This window comes from Coccinella septempunctata, chromosome 4, assembly GCF_907165205.1.
Source record: "Coccinella septempunctata chromosome 4, icCocSept1.1, whole genome shotgun sequence".
Taxonomy (NCBI): Eukaryota; Metazoa; Arthropoda; class Insecta; order Coleoptera; family Coccinellidae; genus Coccinella; species Coccinella septempunctata.
Window position 1 is genome coordinate 39,851,132 of NC_058192.1, and position 15,395 is coordinate 39,866,526.

The following is a 15,395-nucleotide window of genomic DNA, read 5'->3' on the forward strand; positions in this document are numbered from 1 at the left end:
TATTAATTTCTCTATTTTTGATATTAGTTTTATGTTTTCTTATTTCTATAGGTCTAGACCTTTCACCTGTATAAGTTTTACCACAAATGCAGTGTTTTTGACTATATTTCTTGATTTAAAACACCATTCCAATTTTCAAATACTTTTATTGTACAAGCGATGTATTCGTACTTGTGAAAACATATTAGAAATTGGGTATGCTTCGCCTATCGTCGTTGACGAAGTGACGGGTGTTTTCTGTGGTAGTGTACTTTCGGCCATCTTCCCTTTGCGACAAGTGTCTGGCGGTGTTTGTGTAGGAGGGGCTGACCCGTCGGTGCCCTTCGCGTAGCGTCTTATCGAACATACAGGGAATGTGGTAATAGTTATTTTCATAACAAGTGTGAAAAATAGTTTTTGGATTTTAGGATTGGCGCATAAAGACATGCCAAAATTTTGTTATTGATGCGACTGTTTAATATTTGCGTGCTCAAAAAACCCCTGCTATGCAATTTCGGAAAAGTGAATAGCAGGGATTTCTCCGCACTATTTTGGAAAAGTACTACGTTCCAAACTGCAATGCATGTGGAAAGTAATACTTGTTTTTACTTAGGAATTTCATGTTTGTATTATTTTTGGCACACGTATGAAAAATCGCGAAACACTTTACACAAAATTTCAACTTGTGCATTTTAGTGGAGCAGCATTTCAAAATTGCTGTTCATTCCCATTTCCATCGGATGCATCCAAATACACATCTTCTTCACCGGCCATCTTCAATTTTGTATCTAATTATCAAATAGATGAAGATTCATTTATGGTCAAAAAAGATTGTATATCGTATAATGAAAAACGGCTCATTTTCATTTCCTTGAAATTTTTAAACTTGGTTATTCGAATAATTTTATCAAATAGACCTGAAAAATGTATTTATTCACTTTATGGTTTCAGCATTGTCGCCAGAATAATAATTGAGAAATGAAAAATGACTGACAATGAAACATCAGATATCACTTCCCATATTCATCATCACAGGATGGCTTCGATAAAAGATAAACACACAGTTCACTGGTTCAGAAAGGGTTTGCGATTTCATGATAATCCAGCAATGCTAGAAGGTTTGAAGAATTCAAAAACTTTCCGTTGTGTGTTCGTATTAGATCCATGGTTTGCTGGATCTTCCAATGTTGGAATCAACAAGTGGAGGTAAATAAGAACCACTTTTTTGTAAGATTTACTCTGTTACTTATCTACCTATCGTTGCTTCCCTAATCCCATGTAGGTATGGAAATTCTAACGTTAACATTAATTCAATGAAATTCTCGTTTATAAATCAATACATCAAAAAACATCCAATAAAATTACGCCGGGTAATATATTTTTTGTACAAGCGTGCGCATTGAACCTTTTTTCCGCACGCATCTCAAGTTGCAGTCATTTTCCCAAAAGGTGCGGAAAAAACGCCTGCTACCAATGGATTAGCAGAAGTTTTTCCCGCACGCAAATATTTTAATATTAATTTAATTTAATTAAATTTTGTCATGTCTCTGTGCACCGAAAGGCAACGATGACATATATGTACATGGTAACGACATGCAGAATTACGCCTGTCATTATATATGAATTAATCAAATCAATTTTCATTTGTTTCGTAAAACGGATATATCAACTCAACTGCTTACCCGAACTCTGCTTCGCATCGTTCGAGCAGTTTATTAATAAACTTTTTAGGGTTTTCACTCCCAATCTCTAAAACAAAATCAATTAAAAATGAAATAAACGATGTGCTCCTGCGTAAATTCTTGCACTAATTTGTCAGGAGCAAATTAACTAGAAAAAATTGTTGCCTGAAAATGAACTGAAAATAAATAACGTTGAAATTATAATTTTATGTTGTAACGTTTCGGAGTCTATATCAGACTCCTTCATCTGACGAAAAATCAATTTTCGAAAATCTTCTGAATTGTAGCTTTTGTTTGACATTAATTGTCAATACATAGAAACAGAGACTGCATAGAAACTTTGATTCATTTAATTTTGAAATTACCGGATGACAGTTCCTTCTTCAGTAAATTGATCCAAATAGGTATGATCTATTCCTACCGAACAATTTGCCAAATTATAATTTCAACGTTTCTTATTTTCAGTTCATTGTCAGACAACAATTTTTTCTAGTTAATTTGCTCCTGACAAATTAGTGCAAGAATTTACGCAGGAGAAAATCGTTTATTTCATTTTTAATTGATTTTGCTTCAGAGATTGGGAGTGAAAACCCTAAAAAGTTCATTAAGAAATGCAGAATCCTCCCAGAATAAATTTCAATCGATGTTCGAGCAGTGTTACTTGTTTTGTAACCTAAATATAGCATTGAGACAACAAATATAGAACAGTTATACAGAGCTTCCCATAGTGGGTAGCCAGAAGACGTTTATTTGATTATAAAACCGGACGTTAGTAGGGTTAAAGGAAGCTTTAAAATTAAAGCGACTTTAGGTTTGATTATGAAACCGGCCGTTGGTGGGGTTAAAGGAAGCTTTAAAATTAAAGCGACTTCAGGTTTGGTTATGAAACCGGCCGTTAGGCGTTTTGAAAGGAGATAAAATCTCTAGCTTCTCCCTTTATTTCCGAACGAATAGTGAAATTCAAAGCATAAGTCAAATCCGGTGTTAATCTACCTGAAAGATGTAATACTAAATTTTCTACTTCATTGTCAAAAATGGACAAATTTCGACATGGGGCAAATGTCTTGTGGACTTAGAAGAAGTTTGGTTATTCATTTCAGAGTGTTTAAAATTCCTTCTTGCTGGATAAGGTTGGAATCTTGTTTCTGATGGATTGGTTATTAATAAAATAATTAGTTCCTAATTCTAGGGTCTCAGCATCTTCGCCAATGATTTATAATTCGCTTGATGAATTGATATCGGTCATTGAAACTTGGATTTTGTGTTATTTGGTTTGAGGGATGGAATGGATGGACTTACATCACCAAGATATTTATCCTAGGGTGTGTGTGCAGTTCCTTCTTCTGGATCGAAGTGGTGTTGAGTTGATGATGGTTCTTTTTCTGGATGGAAGTGCCTTGTTTCTTCTGCTCGTTCTATTTCAATTTTTCGTTTGAACGTCAACGGGAGTTCCTCTAAACACTTTTCGAACGGTCTGTTTGAGTCACTTTCCGAACGAATTCGTATTGTAATGAAGCTGTAAGAAAAATGCGCCCTCATTTTAGAATAATCTTTTTTGTTTCATTTTAAGTAATTTTATTTTGAATTAATTTTGAGAGGAATATTTTTAATTTCCAATTCAGGATTCCGACATCGTTCGGAACATTAAACATTCCGCATCGTTATTGTTCCGTTTTTCAGTTCTGAATAACGATGTCGCACCGTATAAAACATCCTGAATTGGAAGATAATCGAGTTTTTGTTCGCCAGCATAGATAAGTCGAAATTAAGACGTCTTTATCGACGCAAATCTTACCGATTTTCGACAGTCGGGGCATATCTAGTTTCCGCAGCCCCCCTGTGGGTATAAAATCAGGTGTCCCCCCGCAGGTCACTCACTTACGGTTAATTGCCTTAACTATGGGTTTCATTTTTTTTTCTACCGTTAAGTTTTATCCTTAGAAGATTTCTTTCACGTTGAGTTTCTTTTTTCACCAATCAGAATAAAATTTTCTTTTCTCTTTACTTTTATTTGGTCATTTCACATTTCTTAGTGCAAGTGCCCGTACCGAAACCATAGATAAGACGACACTCCGTTTTTTATATTGTTGGAACTTCAGCCTCACTCCTACTGTTAGTAAAGCACCCTGCTGGCGTGGATACTCAGGGAGTGCAGAACGCACTTTGGAGTGGCTAACCTTCCTTCCTCTCTAACTTTCCAACGTTCACCTCTGGTGTTAGTAAAGCACCCTGCTGGCGTGGATACTCAGAGGGTGCAGAACGCACCTAGAGGTGAACCATCGTAGGTCTATGCCGTCTTATTACAACCCCTAACTTTGCTGAGTTCCGACACTTGTCCGTTAAGTGTGAGTCTTAGGTTCTGGCTGGCGAACACGTCCGTAAATCCCGTATCACGTTTGAGATCGGATCCCCTGTTTCATTCCGTCCGTTTTGCTCTGTAAATTCACGAATATTGTCGTTTGTATCTGATTCCGAGATAAACCTGTTCAAGTGCATGAAGTAGACTGTTTCTGTTCAACCTATTATATCGAGTTTTTCACTGTACGGATTTTGTAATAGTGCCATTTGTGTTTCCTTTTACGAGTCGACAAATATAATTTGTATACGTTGATTTTGACTTTCACTGGTTGTCGCTAACACCCCAGACACCGCGGAACCTTGTCTTCGGCTCGTAGCTACCAGGGTAGGTTGGCTATTTTTCCTGTAAAGAATAGCTGGCGCTCGAGTACCCCGAGAAAAAGGGCCTTACAGTATTCACAAATGGAAAACTGATTTAAGTCTTTCGAAGCTGAAACCCCGTTGCAGTATCCTGTTCGCAGCGCCAGTTATGAAACATGTATCTTGAGTTCTGTTTTTAAAAAGAATTTATTTCTTTTCAATATTGCCGATCACAACTTTATCAGATAAATGATCGAACAATTCTACAGAACTAACTTTAATTTTGAAATAAATTACAGCAGTTTTCACTTCAAGCTCATCAACATCAACTAACTGATTATTCTTATGTGAAAAAAAATAAAGAAATATTCCTATCTCTTGCACTGGTGATTTCCTGGAAATTATGTGTATCGAGTTAGGTGTGCAAGAAGGTGTTTTCTCTCAGAAAGCCTTCGAAGAGATATCAGCCTGGAGAATGAAACTCTTGAATAGGTAGAGCAGCTCAAATGCTTGGGAAGCTTCATAAATACTAGGGCTAACCTAGACACGGAAATACACAACCGTAATAATATTCGGTATCACTGGCATTCTGGAAGCTGAAGGACAGAGTGTTTCAAAATCACGACCTCAATCTGAGGACCAAGACAGATGTTTACAAAGCAGCAACGCAACGCTTCTTCACGGAAGCGAAAGCTGGACGCCCTACAGGCGACATACTAAACAGCTTGAACGAACGCAACAACGTTATCTAAAGGTGCATTTATACCAAACGAGCATTGTTTTCGCACGTTTCAAAACGTTTTGAAATGTTTTCAAACGTTCGAAAACTCAGATTGGGAGGTGTTCACACAGCCTGCGCCTGTCCGAACGAGCGGTTGTTCTTGATAATTCAACGAGATCTCTCTAAAGTGCACCGACATGGCGCCCTCATTATCTAAAATTGCAATTTCTACTGAATCTATAGTAATCAGAGTCTCTGATAGTAATACTCTCAAATAAAAGAACTACGCAAAGGAGGAGACGAACAACCTGGGTCAATTCTTTTCTGAAAGGAAGAAATTATACCCAGCTGCTAGATGACTTGAGAGCGGACGAAACTGAACTTTTTAGAAATTTCTGCCGCATGTCATTATCGGACTTTAAGATATTACTCGCCAAAATTGAGGAAAAAGTGTCAAGAAAGACACCAATTACACTGATCGACAAAATTATAGCTTTGTTCTCCCACCTAAGGAAAATATATATATTTTTAATCTTCGTAGCCAAAAGGTATAAACGCACGATAAATAAAAAGTGGAAGTTAGCTCTTGTCATTTTTTAATAATTATATTCATGATTTTTAACAAAAAACAATGCATTATAATATTTGCAATGGAGTAAAAGATTCAGATCGCTTAGATCTTTCGTCTTTTCTGCTGTAGGACGATTCCAGTATTTCTCTAACGATGGACCAATAATAATCAGCAAGCATAGAGGGTTCCCCTTTGCCTTGGTAGCGTTTTTCGAATGACGCGATGTCTTGATGGAATCGCTCTCCATGCTCGTCACTTAGGGCTCCCATATGTGATTGCAAAAAGTGTATTTTTAAGCCCGTTTGCAACAGCCGAAAATTCTCTAGAGAATTTGCTCGAAAACTCATGCGCCGTGAATTATATACCGTTGCATACGCACTTTCGGTAGAATTCTGTGTTCAGTTGTATACAAAATAATCTCTGCCGTTTTCTCGCGAGAATTTTGTAGAGAATTCTCCAGAGAATTCTCGGCTGTTGCAAACGGGCTTTAAGGACATGTTGCATCCCATTTTTTGATGAGCCTGTAACATCGTTTTGACGATATTTACATATTGCGGAGATTTGTGATTGCCAAGAAAATTTTTGGTCACTTCTATAAAGGACAACCAGGCTTCTTTTTCAAAGTCATTCAATGCTGTCAGAACTTGAACTTGTTTCAATAGTTTGTTTATTTTATAAAGTATCGTAGGGTACAGAAGTGCGAACATGGACAATTCACGCATGTCTTTTATTTTGATAACGGGAGCTAAACAAACGTAAGTACTATTATTTTTGTAATAAGGTGAGGAATACCTAACAAAAAAAATATAAATCTCTTAGGTGGGAGAACCCTTGTTGAATAGTGTTATCGAGAGAGCATTCCAGCGTCGGTTAGACGGGCACTAACACTTCGATTTTTGGCTACAGGAGATTCATATGGAAGTGTCATCGTGTACCTTTACCGAATTTCAAAACCATCAATATCGAAAATTATTACCGTCTGTCTGTGAAGCCATCGTGAATGGACTCCATTTCAAATGGATTGATTAATTATGAAATCACGATTCAAGAGATCTCACCAAAATTCAAAATAAATTAAATACCAAGACCCAATAACTTATCACGGTCCACCGGTGATTTCAATGATATGACGCCAGATGTGCAAGGAAACCCGAATCCCTTTGATGATTCGTCGGTTTACCGACATGAGACGGAACGGAATCGAGCATTTTAAAACGTTTTGAAACAGGCTTCGTAAACATTATTCGGCGTCCATGAGTGTTTACACCGCCTGTGCATATTGCGTGCATTGTTCGCAAACAATGCCTTATAATGAAACGTTACTTTACCGGCATGTGGCGAAATGAACTCGAGCTCTCTGAAACGTTCGAAAACAGGGTTTGCGAACTCTGTTCGGCGCCGATGACTGTTTACACCGCCCGTACTACTGTTTGCAAACAGTGTTCGCGAATAATGCTCGTTTGGTATAAATGCGCCTTGAGACAAATAATGCACATCAGATGGTTCCACAAAATTTCGAATGCAGAAGAAGTCTCGCAACGCGCGAGTTGTATAACATGGCGAATTCACAGAGGGAGCCCAGAAACCAGGAGGCCAGTATGAACGGTTTAAGGATATACTACATCAAGCCGCATCAGAATCGGTGAACCTTTTCCTGCGCTATGGATTGAAACAAAATATCCATGAAAATACACGGAACAATAGATGCCTTGATAACATCTTCACTGACTCCGACTTAGTTGAAGCATATACCATTGACCTAGGAATATTTGATCACAAAGCTCAGCTAATGACAATAGAAGAGGAGGTTAAAAAGACACCAAATCCAAAATTCAAGAAGGCATACACAGAAGAGGAAATCAATTTTATGCAGTACTACTTGAGTAGAGAGAAGTGGAAAGAAGTATTCTCAGCCCAGTCAGCAGAGGACAAGTACAACATCTACATTGGAACATATATGCACTACTACAACTTATCCTTCCAAGTACAACCAATAAAAAAAAGATTGTCAAAACCAATTCCACGTTGGATAACCTCAGACATTGTGGAAGCGAAAGAACGTCTAATGTTCCTCCATTCCTGCTACAAAACACATAGAAGTGAAGAAAACAAACAAACTTATGTCAGCTACAAAAAGAAATATCTCGAATTACTACAAACATAAAAAAACCTTATATAACACACAAATCCAAAGCACAGACAACAAAAACAAAACTATTTGGATTATCATCAATAGAGAAACTGAGCGATCTAGGAAGCATGTTGAACCGGAAAACCTGACCACAGATGAACTAAACAACTTCTTTGTAAACAATGCAAATAACATCATAAAAAATCTAAGGAAAAACAATGTTAATCCCACAGATTTAATGAAGAAAACCTACATAATGAATTCGATGTTCTTCAACCCTGTGACCCAACATGAAATGGAAACCATTTTAAACAACCTGAAAGCAAAAAAAATCAGAGGATATAGATGGTAATACTGTCTTTATGATAAAAGAATTTGCTGCATGGCTGATTGACCCATTGGTGGATGTCGTGAATACATGTCTTGAAGAGGGAGTCTTTCGAACTAAAATGAAAATAGGCAAAATCTGCCCTATTTTCAAAAAAGGAGATCCTTCCATAGCCAACAATTTTAGGCAAATTGCAATACTGCCAGCATTTTCAAAGATACTAGAAGGGTGGTTTATAATTACCTCGTTGACTTCACGGATGCGAAACAAATATTGTGCCATAACCAATTTGGATTTCGGAAAGGAACATCAACAGCTGGGGCAATTCATTCTTCAACCAAACATATTCAAGATTGTTTCGAAAAAAAAATCAGTGTCTGGGAATATTTACCGACTTATCAGCGGCATTTGATTGTGTTAATCACTCAATATTGCTTGAGCAACTGGAGAGATATGGCATACGTGGTGTTTGCTTGGACCTTTTCAGATCATACCTATCTGATCGACAGCAGATATTTGTATTGGATAACAATAGAAGTGAAGCTCTCAAAATAACAAGGGGAGTTTTCCAAGGTTCGAGACTGGGCCCTCCACTATTCCCTCTGTATATCAATGACATGCCACACAACATGAGCCTGAGAGTACCAACCAGCATACCAAGAACAGTTGTTTCCTGTATGTTTGCCGACGACACAACATATGCAGTTGAGATTGAAGATGACACCAGCGTTCAATCAACTTATGAAGACATTATGGTTCTAGCCAAAGAGTGGTTCACTACAAATGAATTATTTCTGAATGCTGCCAAAACAACATCATTGGTCTTCAGTGTCAAACAAAGGAGTCAAACCTCAGAAGCGAGTTCAGCAAACTTTCTAGGAGTACAACTAGATGCACAACTGAGCTGGAGAGTCCACATTGATAATCTCAGTGCCAAACTGGCCGGAGCAACATATGCTATTAAGAAAATTGCTGAGATCACTAATACAAACACAGCAGTAACTGCCTACTACTGCTTATTTCACTCAAGGATGACTTATGGTATAATCAGTTGGAGTAATGGAGCAACGCTTCACTTAGATAAAATATTCAGAATACAGAAAGCAGCCCTGAGAAGTATCTATCGAGTTCCATGGAACACAAGCTGCAGAAACTTATTCACTAAATCCAGAATAATGTCACTGTATGCAGTAATTATAAACAAGAGAGTAACATACATAAGGAAAAAACTAAACATGTATTCAAAACATTCAAATCAACACAATTACAATACTTGAAACAAAGAAGATATCATACAGCCAAGTCAGAGACTGAGGAAAACCCATAATATTGGAGTGCAACTCTATAACCAACTGCCAGACCAGATGCGGAACCTCCAATATTCAACATTTAAGAGGAAACTAAGAACATTGCTATCTGGACATAGCATATACAACTTCACGGAATTCGAGTCCATCATCAGAAATCATAATCTATTCTAATGATGGTTATCTAATTTGAAACTTCATTCATTTATTTGATAATTTTTTCTGACTGTTCCTATACAATCTATATTTGTCAATGAGGAAGTAAAGACTATTATTATTATTATCAACCCTAAAATCAGTTAATGCCAATCATAACTGGGAACAACTAGCGTTAGACAGGTCACAGTAGAGGTCTTTGGTACACAGTTATAAAAGAGACTTGAGAAGGATACAGCGGCGGCCAGTTCTAGTTGGTGAATATCCATGCCTGGAGTGTGGAAGGATCTGTAGGTCACGGTTGGGTCTCTTCAGTCACAGGAGGGCACACTGTCGCATTTAGCCCTAAGAAATTATAAGTCTGTTGGCACCGTTTTTTTTTTTGTCTTTTTCTTTGCTTTTTGTAGATTTATTATTCCCGGTAACGGGATACAGCAATGATGATGATGATGATGACTCTGTGGTAGCACAATCAGAGTATTGCAACCAACTGAACCTGATGCAACCAAATGACTGGCGGGTTTCCGAGCCCGAGAGCCGGGGTGGATAGGGTGTTTGCGGAGGCAAATTACTCTAGGGCAACTTGCGCCTAGAAGACCGAAAACGGCCGTGCAGCCGTGCTCGCTCCACGCATGAAGGAGCGAGAACAGAGAATGGTTATAGTGGGTATTCTGTGTTGGAGGAGATGTGTGTCCAACATTTCATCTGAAAAATGATTTCCCCGTCTTCAAAAAAAAAACAAATCTTAACACGTTGACTGCGTTATATATTCGTTTACCGTGCGGTATCGGGCCCCGGAGACCGATTATTTAGAATAATCGTTAGCAAAGATCAGAGACAACAAAGATTAACTTCGTCTTTAGTGAATTCTGAGAAGACTTTTAAAATTTATTGGTACTTTATAAATAAGTTTGTCAATGTAGAAAATGATGCATAATTGAAATGAGAGTGCGTTATTTCGAAAACTGAAATTTGAATGTTCAGTCTATAATTAATAGTTATTCAATTCATTTTGCAGATCCTTATTTGAAATTCGCTCGATATGGAATTCAAAATGAGGTGCAATATTTTTCAAGTCTACAATACAAGAAGATATGCTAGGATTCAAAGGTTGATTCAGATATTTTGAACGAGAAATCCCTATTGATAGTGATATCGACAAGCTGAAAAATATCAAAAAACGCCTAGTGACAAAAATTATCAATAAAATTGATTGTTGGAAAGATTTGCTGAGTTGTTTTTAGAGTCTGAGAAAAGTTATTCATGTCAAATATTTCAATATGCTAGTTAAAAAGCCGAAGGGACAAGGGATCCCTCTTTGTACTGACAAATTGGCAACAATATGCACAAAATAATTAATTCCTGTTTTTTGCTTCCATCATGAAATAAATTTTTTCTATCGATCCCACATATGCATATTATTTCGCTCCGTTTGACTTCAATGCTCCCTTCTCCACCTTTTTCAACAATTTTTCATTTTGATTTATAACGATGATCTATTCTCACATATTGAAGTTTGTCCTATCTGCTTTTGGACACTTAGGCTATACATTTTTTATTAGTGAGCTAATAAGTCCTATTTGAATGATATAAGATGATTGTTGAGTATTTTGCATTCACCTCGTTTCAAGATATATCAGTATATAGAGAGAATATTTTAAATGTTAGTTTAAGGTATATACCAAAAAATAATACTACATTTTAAATATTTTGACCCATATTATTATGACAGCATATTGTAAGGCAATAGTGAAACGCGGGACAGCTAATTACTTATAGAACATGTACGAAAAGATACAGTTATAGAACATTAATGAGAAGCTACAATCCAGATGGTGAGGTTGCATTGGTTCACATTCATTTCAATTATCCCTTAACTAACCCATTTAATTTAATGAGCTTCTGTGTGAATCATTATCTAAGCTACTACAGTTTTTTTCTTTTTATTCATTACGACATTGGTTTCACTCTATCAAACCAACTTATAGAACTGTAAAAGTTCGTCCCTGAGTCATATGATAATTTTTTCCTACTCAACATATCCATATTGATTTAAATAATGACTGCACTATTTTATTTCTTTCACAAAGCTCATTTATGGTACTTTCCTAGTCGAGACACTTCTTTAGAAGTTCCAATAACATTTAGCCATTATGGGAAAGTGTTTTCCTGCAGTACCTGGAATTAATGGTGGTATTCTGCTTTTCATCTGTAAGCTACGATTCTGTAGCGTACGATCGATCTGTAAGTGGCCGACTTACAGATTCGTAAATATTGCTATTCTGGAATTGTTCCTGTAACTATCTCAGTTACAGTGTTACTTTTGAACTACTTATCGATAAATATAACCTGCAATCGTAAGTTTTGATCATAGAACCCATCATATGTTTTAAGTCTATGATTTCAATTCGAATATTTGAATGTTATTGTTGAGTACCAGTTGTTTCGTCTCTTTGTTAATCAAAAATAGGTAAGAAAAAATGTCTAGTCCATGGTAAGTTTATTCGTGATTAATCATTATGTGATACTTATTTCTATTTCAACATTTCAGCGTTGATATTTCAATAGGCACTAAAAGAAAACGCACCAAAAACACTAGTCGTGAGCAGATGGAAATTTATCTACAAGCGATGGAGAACGATTATGTTCTCCGAAGCAATACAATTAATCCCACCTTGGGACCAACTTATTTGCAGGATAAATGGGATCAGCTGGCTCTAGAGCTGAATTCTGCAGGTGATGGTCCAATTTTGACTGTAGATGAATGGAAAAAGGTAATTTTTTCTTAAATGAAGTGGAGAGAATAACAATTTGGATTATATTTCAGAGATTCACTGATTGGAAATATTCACTGAAAGCAAAAAAAAGAAAAATAGAATCCCACCGGACAAAAACTGGTGGTGGTCCAATGATGAAAACCATATTGTCTGAAATAGAGGAGAGAGCTTTAGATGTTTGGGGTCGGGTAACAGTTGAAGGTGCTGATGTTACGAGGTACGAGGGTATAAATGTAAATAATGATCAAGTGCAGCCAATTTTAATTGAAGTATTAAATGAGGAAACAGTAACATTAGATGAGCAGGAAAAAGAGAAGGTGGAAGAGAGGAAAAAAAATACTGTGATTAAAAAAACCAAAGAGAAACCACTATCGTTATTAGCTGAAAAATTAGTAACCGTGACTGATGAAAACACGAAAAACCAAAAAGATCTAGTCGAAGCTATACAGAACTTTTCTAAAGAATATTGTGATCTGCAGAGAAAAAAACTGGAATTCAAGATAAAATCATTTCAGTATTTACATCCCGATTTTAAAATGTAAAAATTAATTTAAACCTTTTTTTACCTTTATTTATAAATTTTGTGATATCTATTAGATGAATATTTAGAAGAGATTATTATTTTTGTTATAACTTATGACTGAGGTTAAGTGATAAATAAAGTACAAATGATTTTTTCAAATTGGTTTTATTTATATTTTACATATTCCTTATGTAATGGTTTCTGGCTTCGATCCCCCTCTGGTGTATGCTAACATCAACATTGCCACCACCAACAAGATCTGAAACTAAAGGACTATTAGAATTAATATCCTCCCCTCAGTTTTTGATGCATACCATCATTCTCATCTCTCATTTCAATATCCTCATCTATCATATTGGCTGCTTTACAAATGTTGTGTAAAACACAACATGAGTATATAATTTTTGCAGCCTGAGTTGGATGATACATTACAGTTCTTAATCTGGAAATGCATCTAAATCTTCCTTTTAAAATTCCGTTTGTTCTCTCAATAGTGTTCCGTAGGGAACTCAACTTTCTATTGAAAATTTCCTCCTGAATGTTTCTTGGAATAGCAATCGGAGTAAAGAGCCATGGCTCAAGAGGGTAGTCACTATCACCTTAAAAAAATTCAAAAATAGGTATCACCTATTGCTCTACAATATATAATATGATATTGGACCTACCAATTAAAAGCATATTTGTATGACCTGCTTCATGCTGTAGCTGTAAGTGGTTCCTTATTGAGCTCATTTGCCAAACAGCAGAATCATGGACAGAGCCAGGAAAACGGGCATTAACGGCTAATATTCTGCAATCAACATCTGAAATCTGAAAAATCTGTTATGAATACAGTAATTACAGGAATGGTGTAGCATAATTAAAAAATGTTAGAAAAGTTACCAGCATAACATTGATGGAATGTTTTCCTTTCCGGTTAATATAAACGTATGGGGGGTGATTAATGTCATTTTCAGGAGGTGCAAGAATTTCCACATGAGTTCCATCTACTGCTCCTAAAACACCTCTGAACCCATATTTTAAGAAGAATCTACAAAGAGACAGATAACATTATTATAATGCTAGTTTGCCAATATAAAATATTTGTGAATTACTATAGAGTGTGAAACTGTTTTCTTACCCCTGTTTGACCAGTCTAATTGACTCCTCGGTAGTAGGAAACTGAACCCAAGTGGGTAATAAATACTCAGCAATTGTAGAACAAATTTCATTTACCGCTCTACTTACTGAAGGTTGACTTGCTGATAACCAGGTATTGGAACCTACAGAATTCTGGAAAGACCCTGTGGCCAAAAAGTTGAGAGTAATCAACACCTAAAATGTATAAACCTCAGATCAATTCCATTCAAACAATTACTTGAAAAGGCTGAATTACTTTTTTGGGTAATGCAATAGCATTTGCATTTTTTGTGGGTAAAAATTGCTGTAAAGCATTTATTAAGTTTATGGTGCACTGCTTCTTCAGTCTAAACATTTTCATAAACTGAGCATCCGGCATTTCGAAAGGATTCATTTGATCACGCAACCTTCTCCTTTCAATTCTCATAAAGTTCCTATTAAAAACAACAATGATTTTCAGATCATATATATTATTGTCGAATAATACTCACCTGTTATGGTTTTCTTCTAATAACAACCCAATAAACAAAGCGATATTATTATTATCATTCATTATGAATCTATTTCAAAAAGTTGTTCACCAGAAAATAAACAAACCATTCGACATAACCTCACAATATATCATTCGATAGGCTTCCGACCACCTCTCGAGTCCTCGTAAATATTTACGGTTTCTGTAAGCTACAGATCACCGAAAGAAAGTCCAGAATCGCATTCTTCCTGTAAGCTCGTAAAAAGTTACAGATTGGCTTACAGATGAAAGCAGAATACCACCGTAAACCTCTTATCCGGAAACAATATACCTAAAAACAAAAATTAATTGGAAGAAATTTCCTACTAATCTGTTGGGCAAAACAAGGACCAATATGACTGCGTTATTTTAACAATGAGAAAACATCCTTGAAAAACTTTAACAAGAGAACAGGGTGGACTTAAGTTGATGAACCTTGCATACTAGAATTGTTTCCTTTTCTATAGTCTGCTTTTTTTCACAAAGTACATGCAGGTATTTGATGTGTCTCAAGTTAACTGTTGACATATACACCAGTCACTTATTTCCTTTTGCTAAATTTTCTAGGGTATGTGTTTAACATTTCAATGGGAACTGAATGAGAAAATTTATTAAGGAGTTGTTTGGTCCAGAAAACGTCCGACCCTCACTGGATTTAACATCCTATGGACATACATATAGGATGTACAATGGATGTACAGACAGGATGTACATTGGACGTACACACAGGATGTACATTGGACGTACATACAAGATATACAATGGACGTACATACAAGATGTCCCGTGGACGTACATATAGGATGTACATTGGACGTACATACAGGATGTACAATGGACGAACATACAGGTACGTCCATTGTACATCCGAACCTCACTGGATTTAACATCCTATGGACATACCTGTATGTTCGTCCATTGTACATCCTGTAT

At 36.3% G+C, this 15,395-nt stretch overlaps 2 protein-coding genes across 3 annotated transcripts in view; one reads left to right on the plus strand and one right to left on the minus strand.

Moving 5' to 3' along the window:
- Window positions 1–265: 265 nt before the first annotated feature.
- LOC123311009 (cryptochrome-1) overlaps window positions 266–15,395 on the plus strand; it is a 355,836-nt gene continuing 340,706 nt past the window's right edge. The window contains exons 1-2 of the mRNA XM_044894755.1: window positions 266–358; window positions 931–1,185. Coding sequence (XP_044750690.1) covers window positions 965–1,185 — 221 coding nt within the window. The 5' untranslated portion in view covers window positions 266–358; window positions 931–964. The remainder of the gene's footprint in view (window positions 359–930; window positions 1,186–15,395) is intronic.
- Window positions 12,980–14,877, minus strand: LOC123311011 (putative nuclease HARBI1). 2 transcript variants are annotated; one of them, XM_044894756.1, is made up of 7 exons: window positions 14,444–14,877; window positions 14,209–14,386; window positions 13,954–14,147; window positions 13,716–13,863; window positions 13,499–13,643; window positions 13,148–13,432; window positions 12,980–13,098 (listed from the first exon to the last, which is right to left on the minus strand). In XM_044894756.1, exons 1-7 carry the CDS (start codon window positions 14,503–14,505, stop codon window positions 13,010–13,012), a joined length of 1,101 nt encoding a protein of 366 aa, XP_044750691.1. In that variant the 5' UTR covers window positions 14,506–14,877; the 3' UTR covers window positions 12,980–13,009. The 2 variants fall into 2 exon arrangements, with proteins under 2 accessions (XP_044750691.1, XP_044750692.1); XM_044894757.1 differs by having other exon boundaries at window positions 12,980–13,092; window positions 14,444–14,742.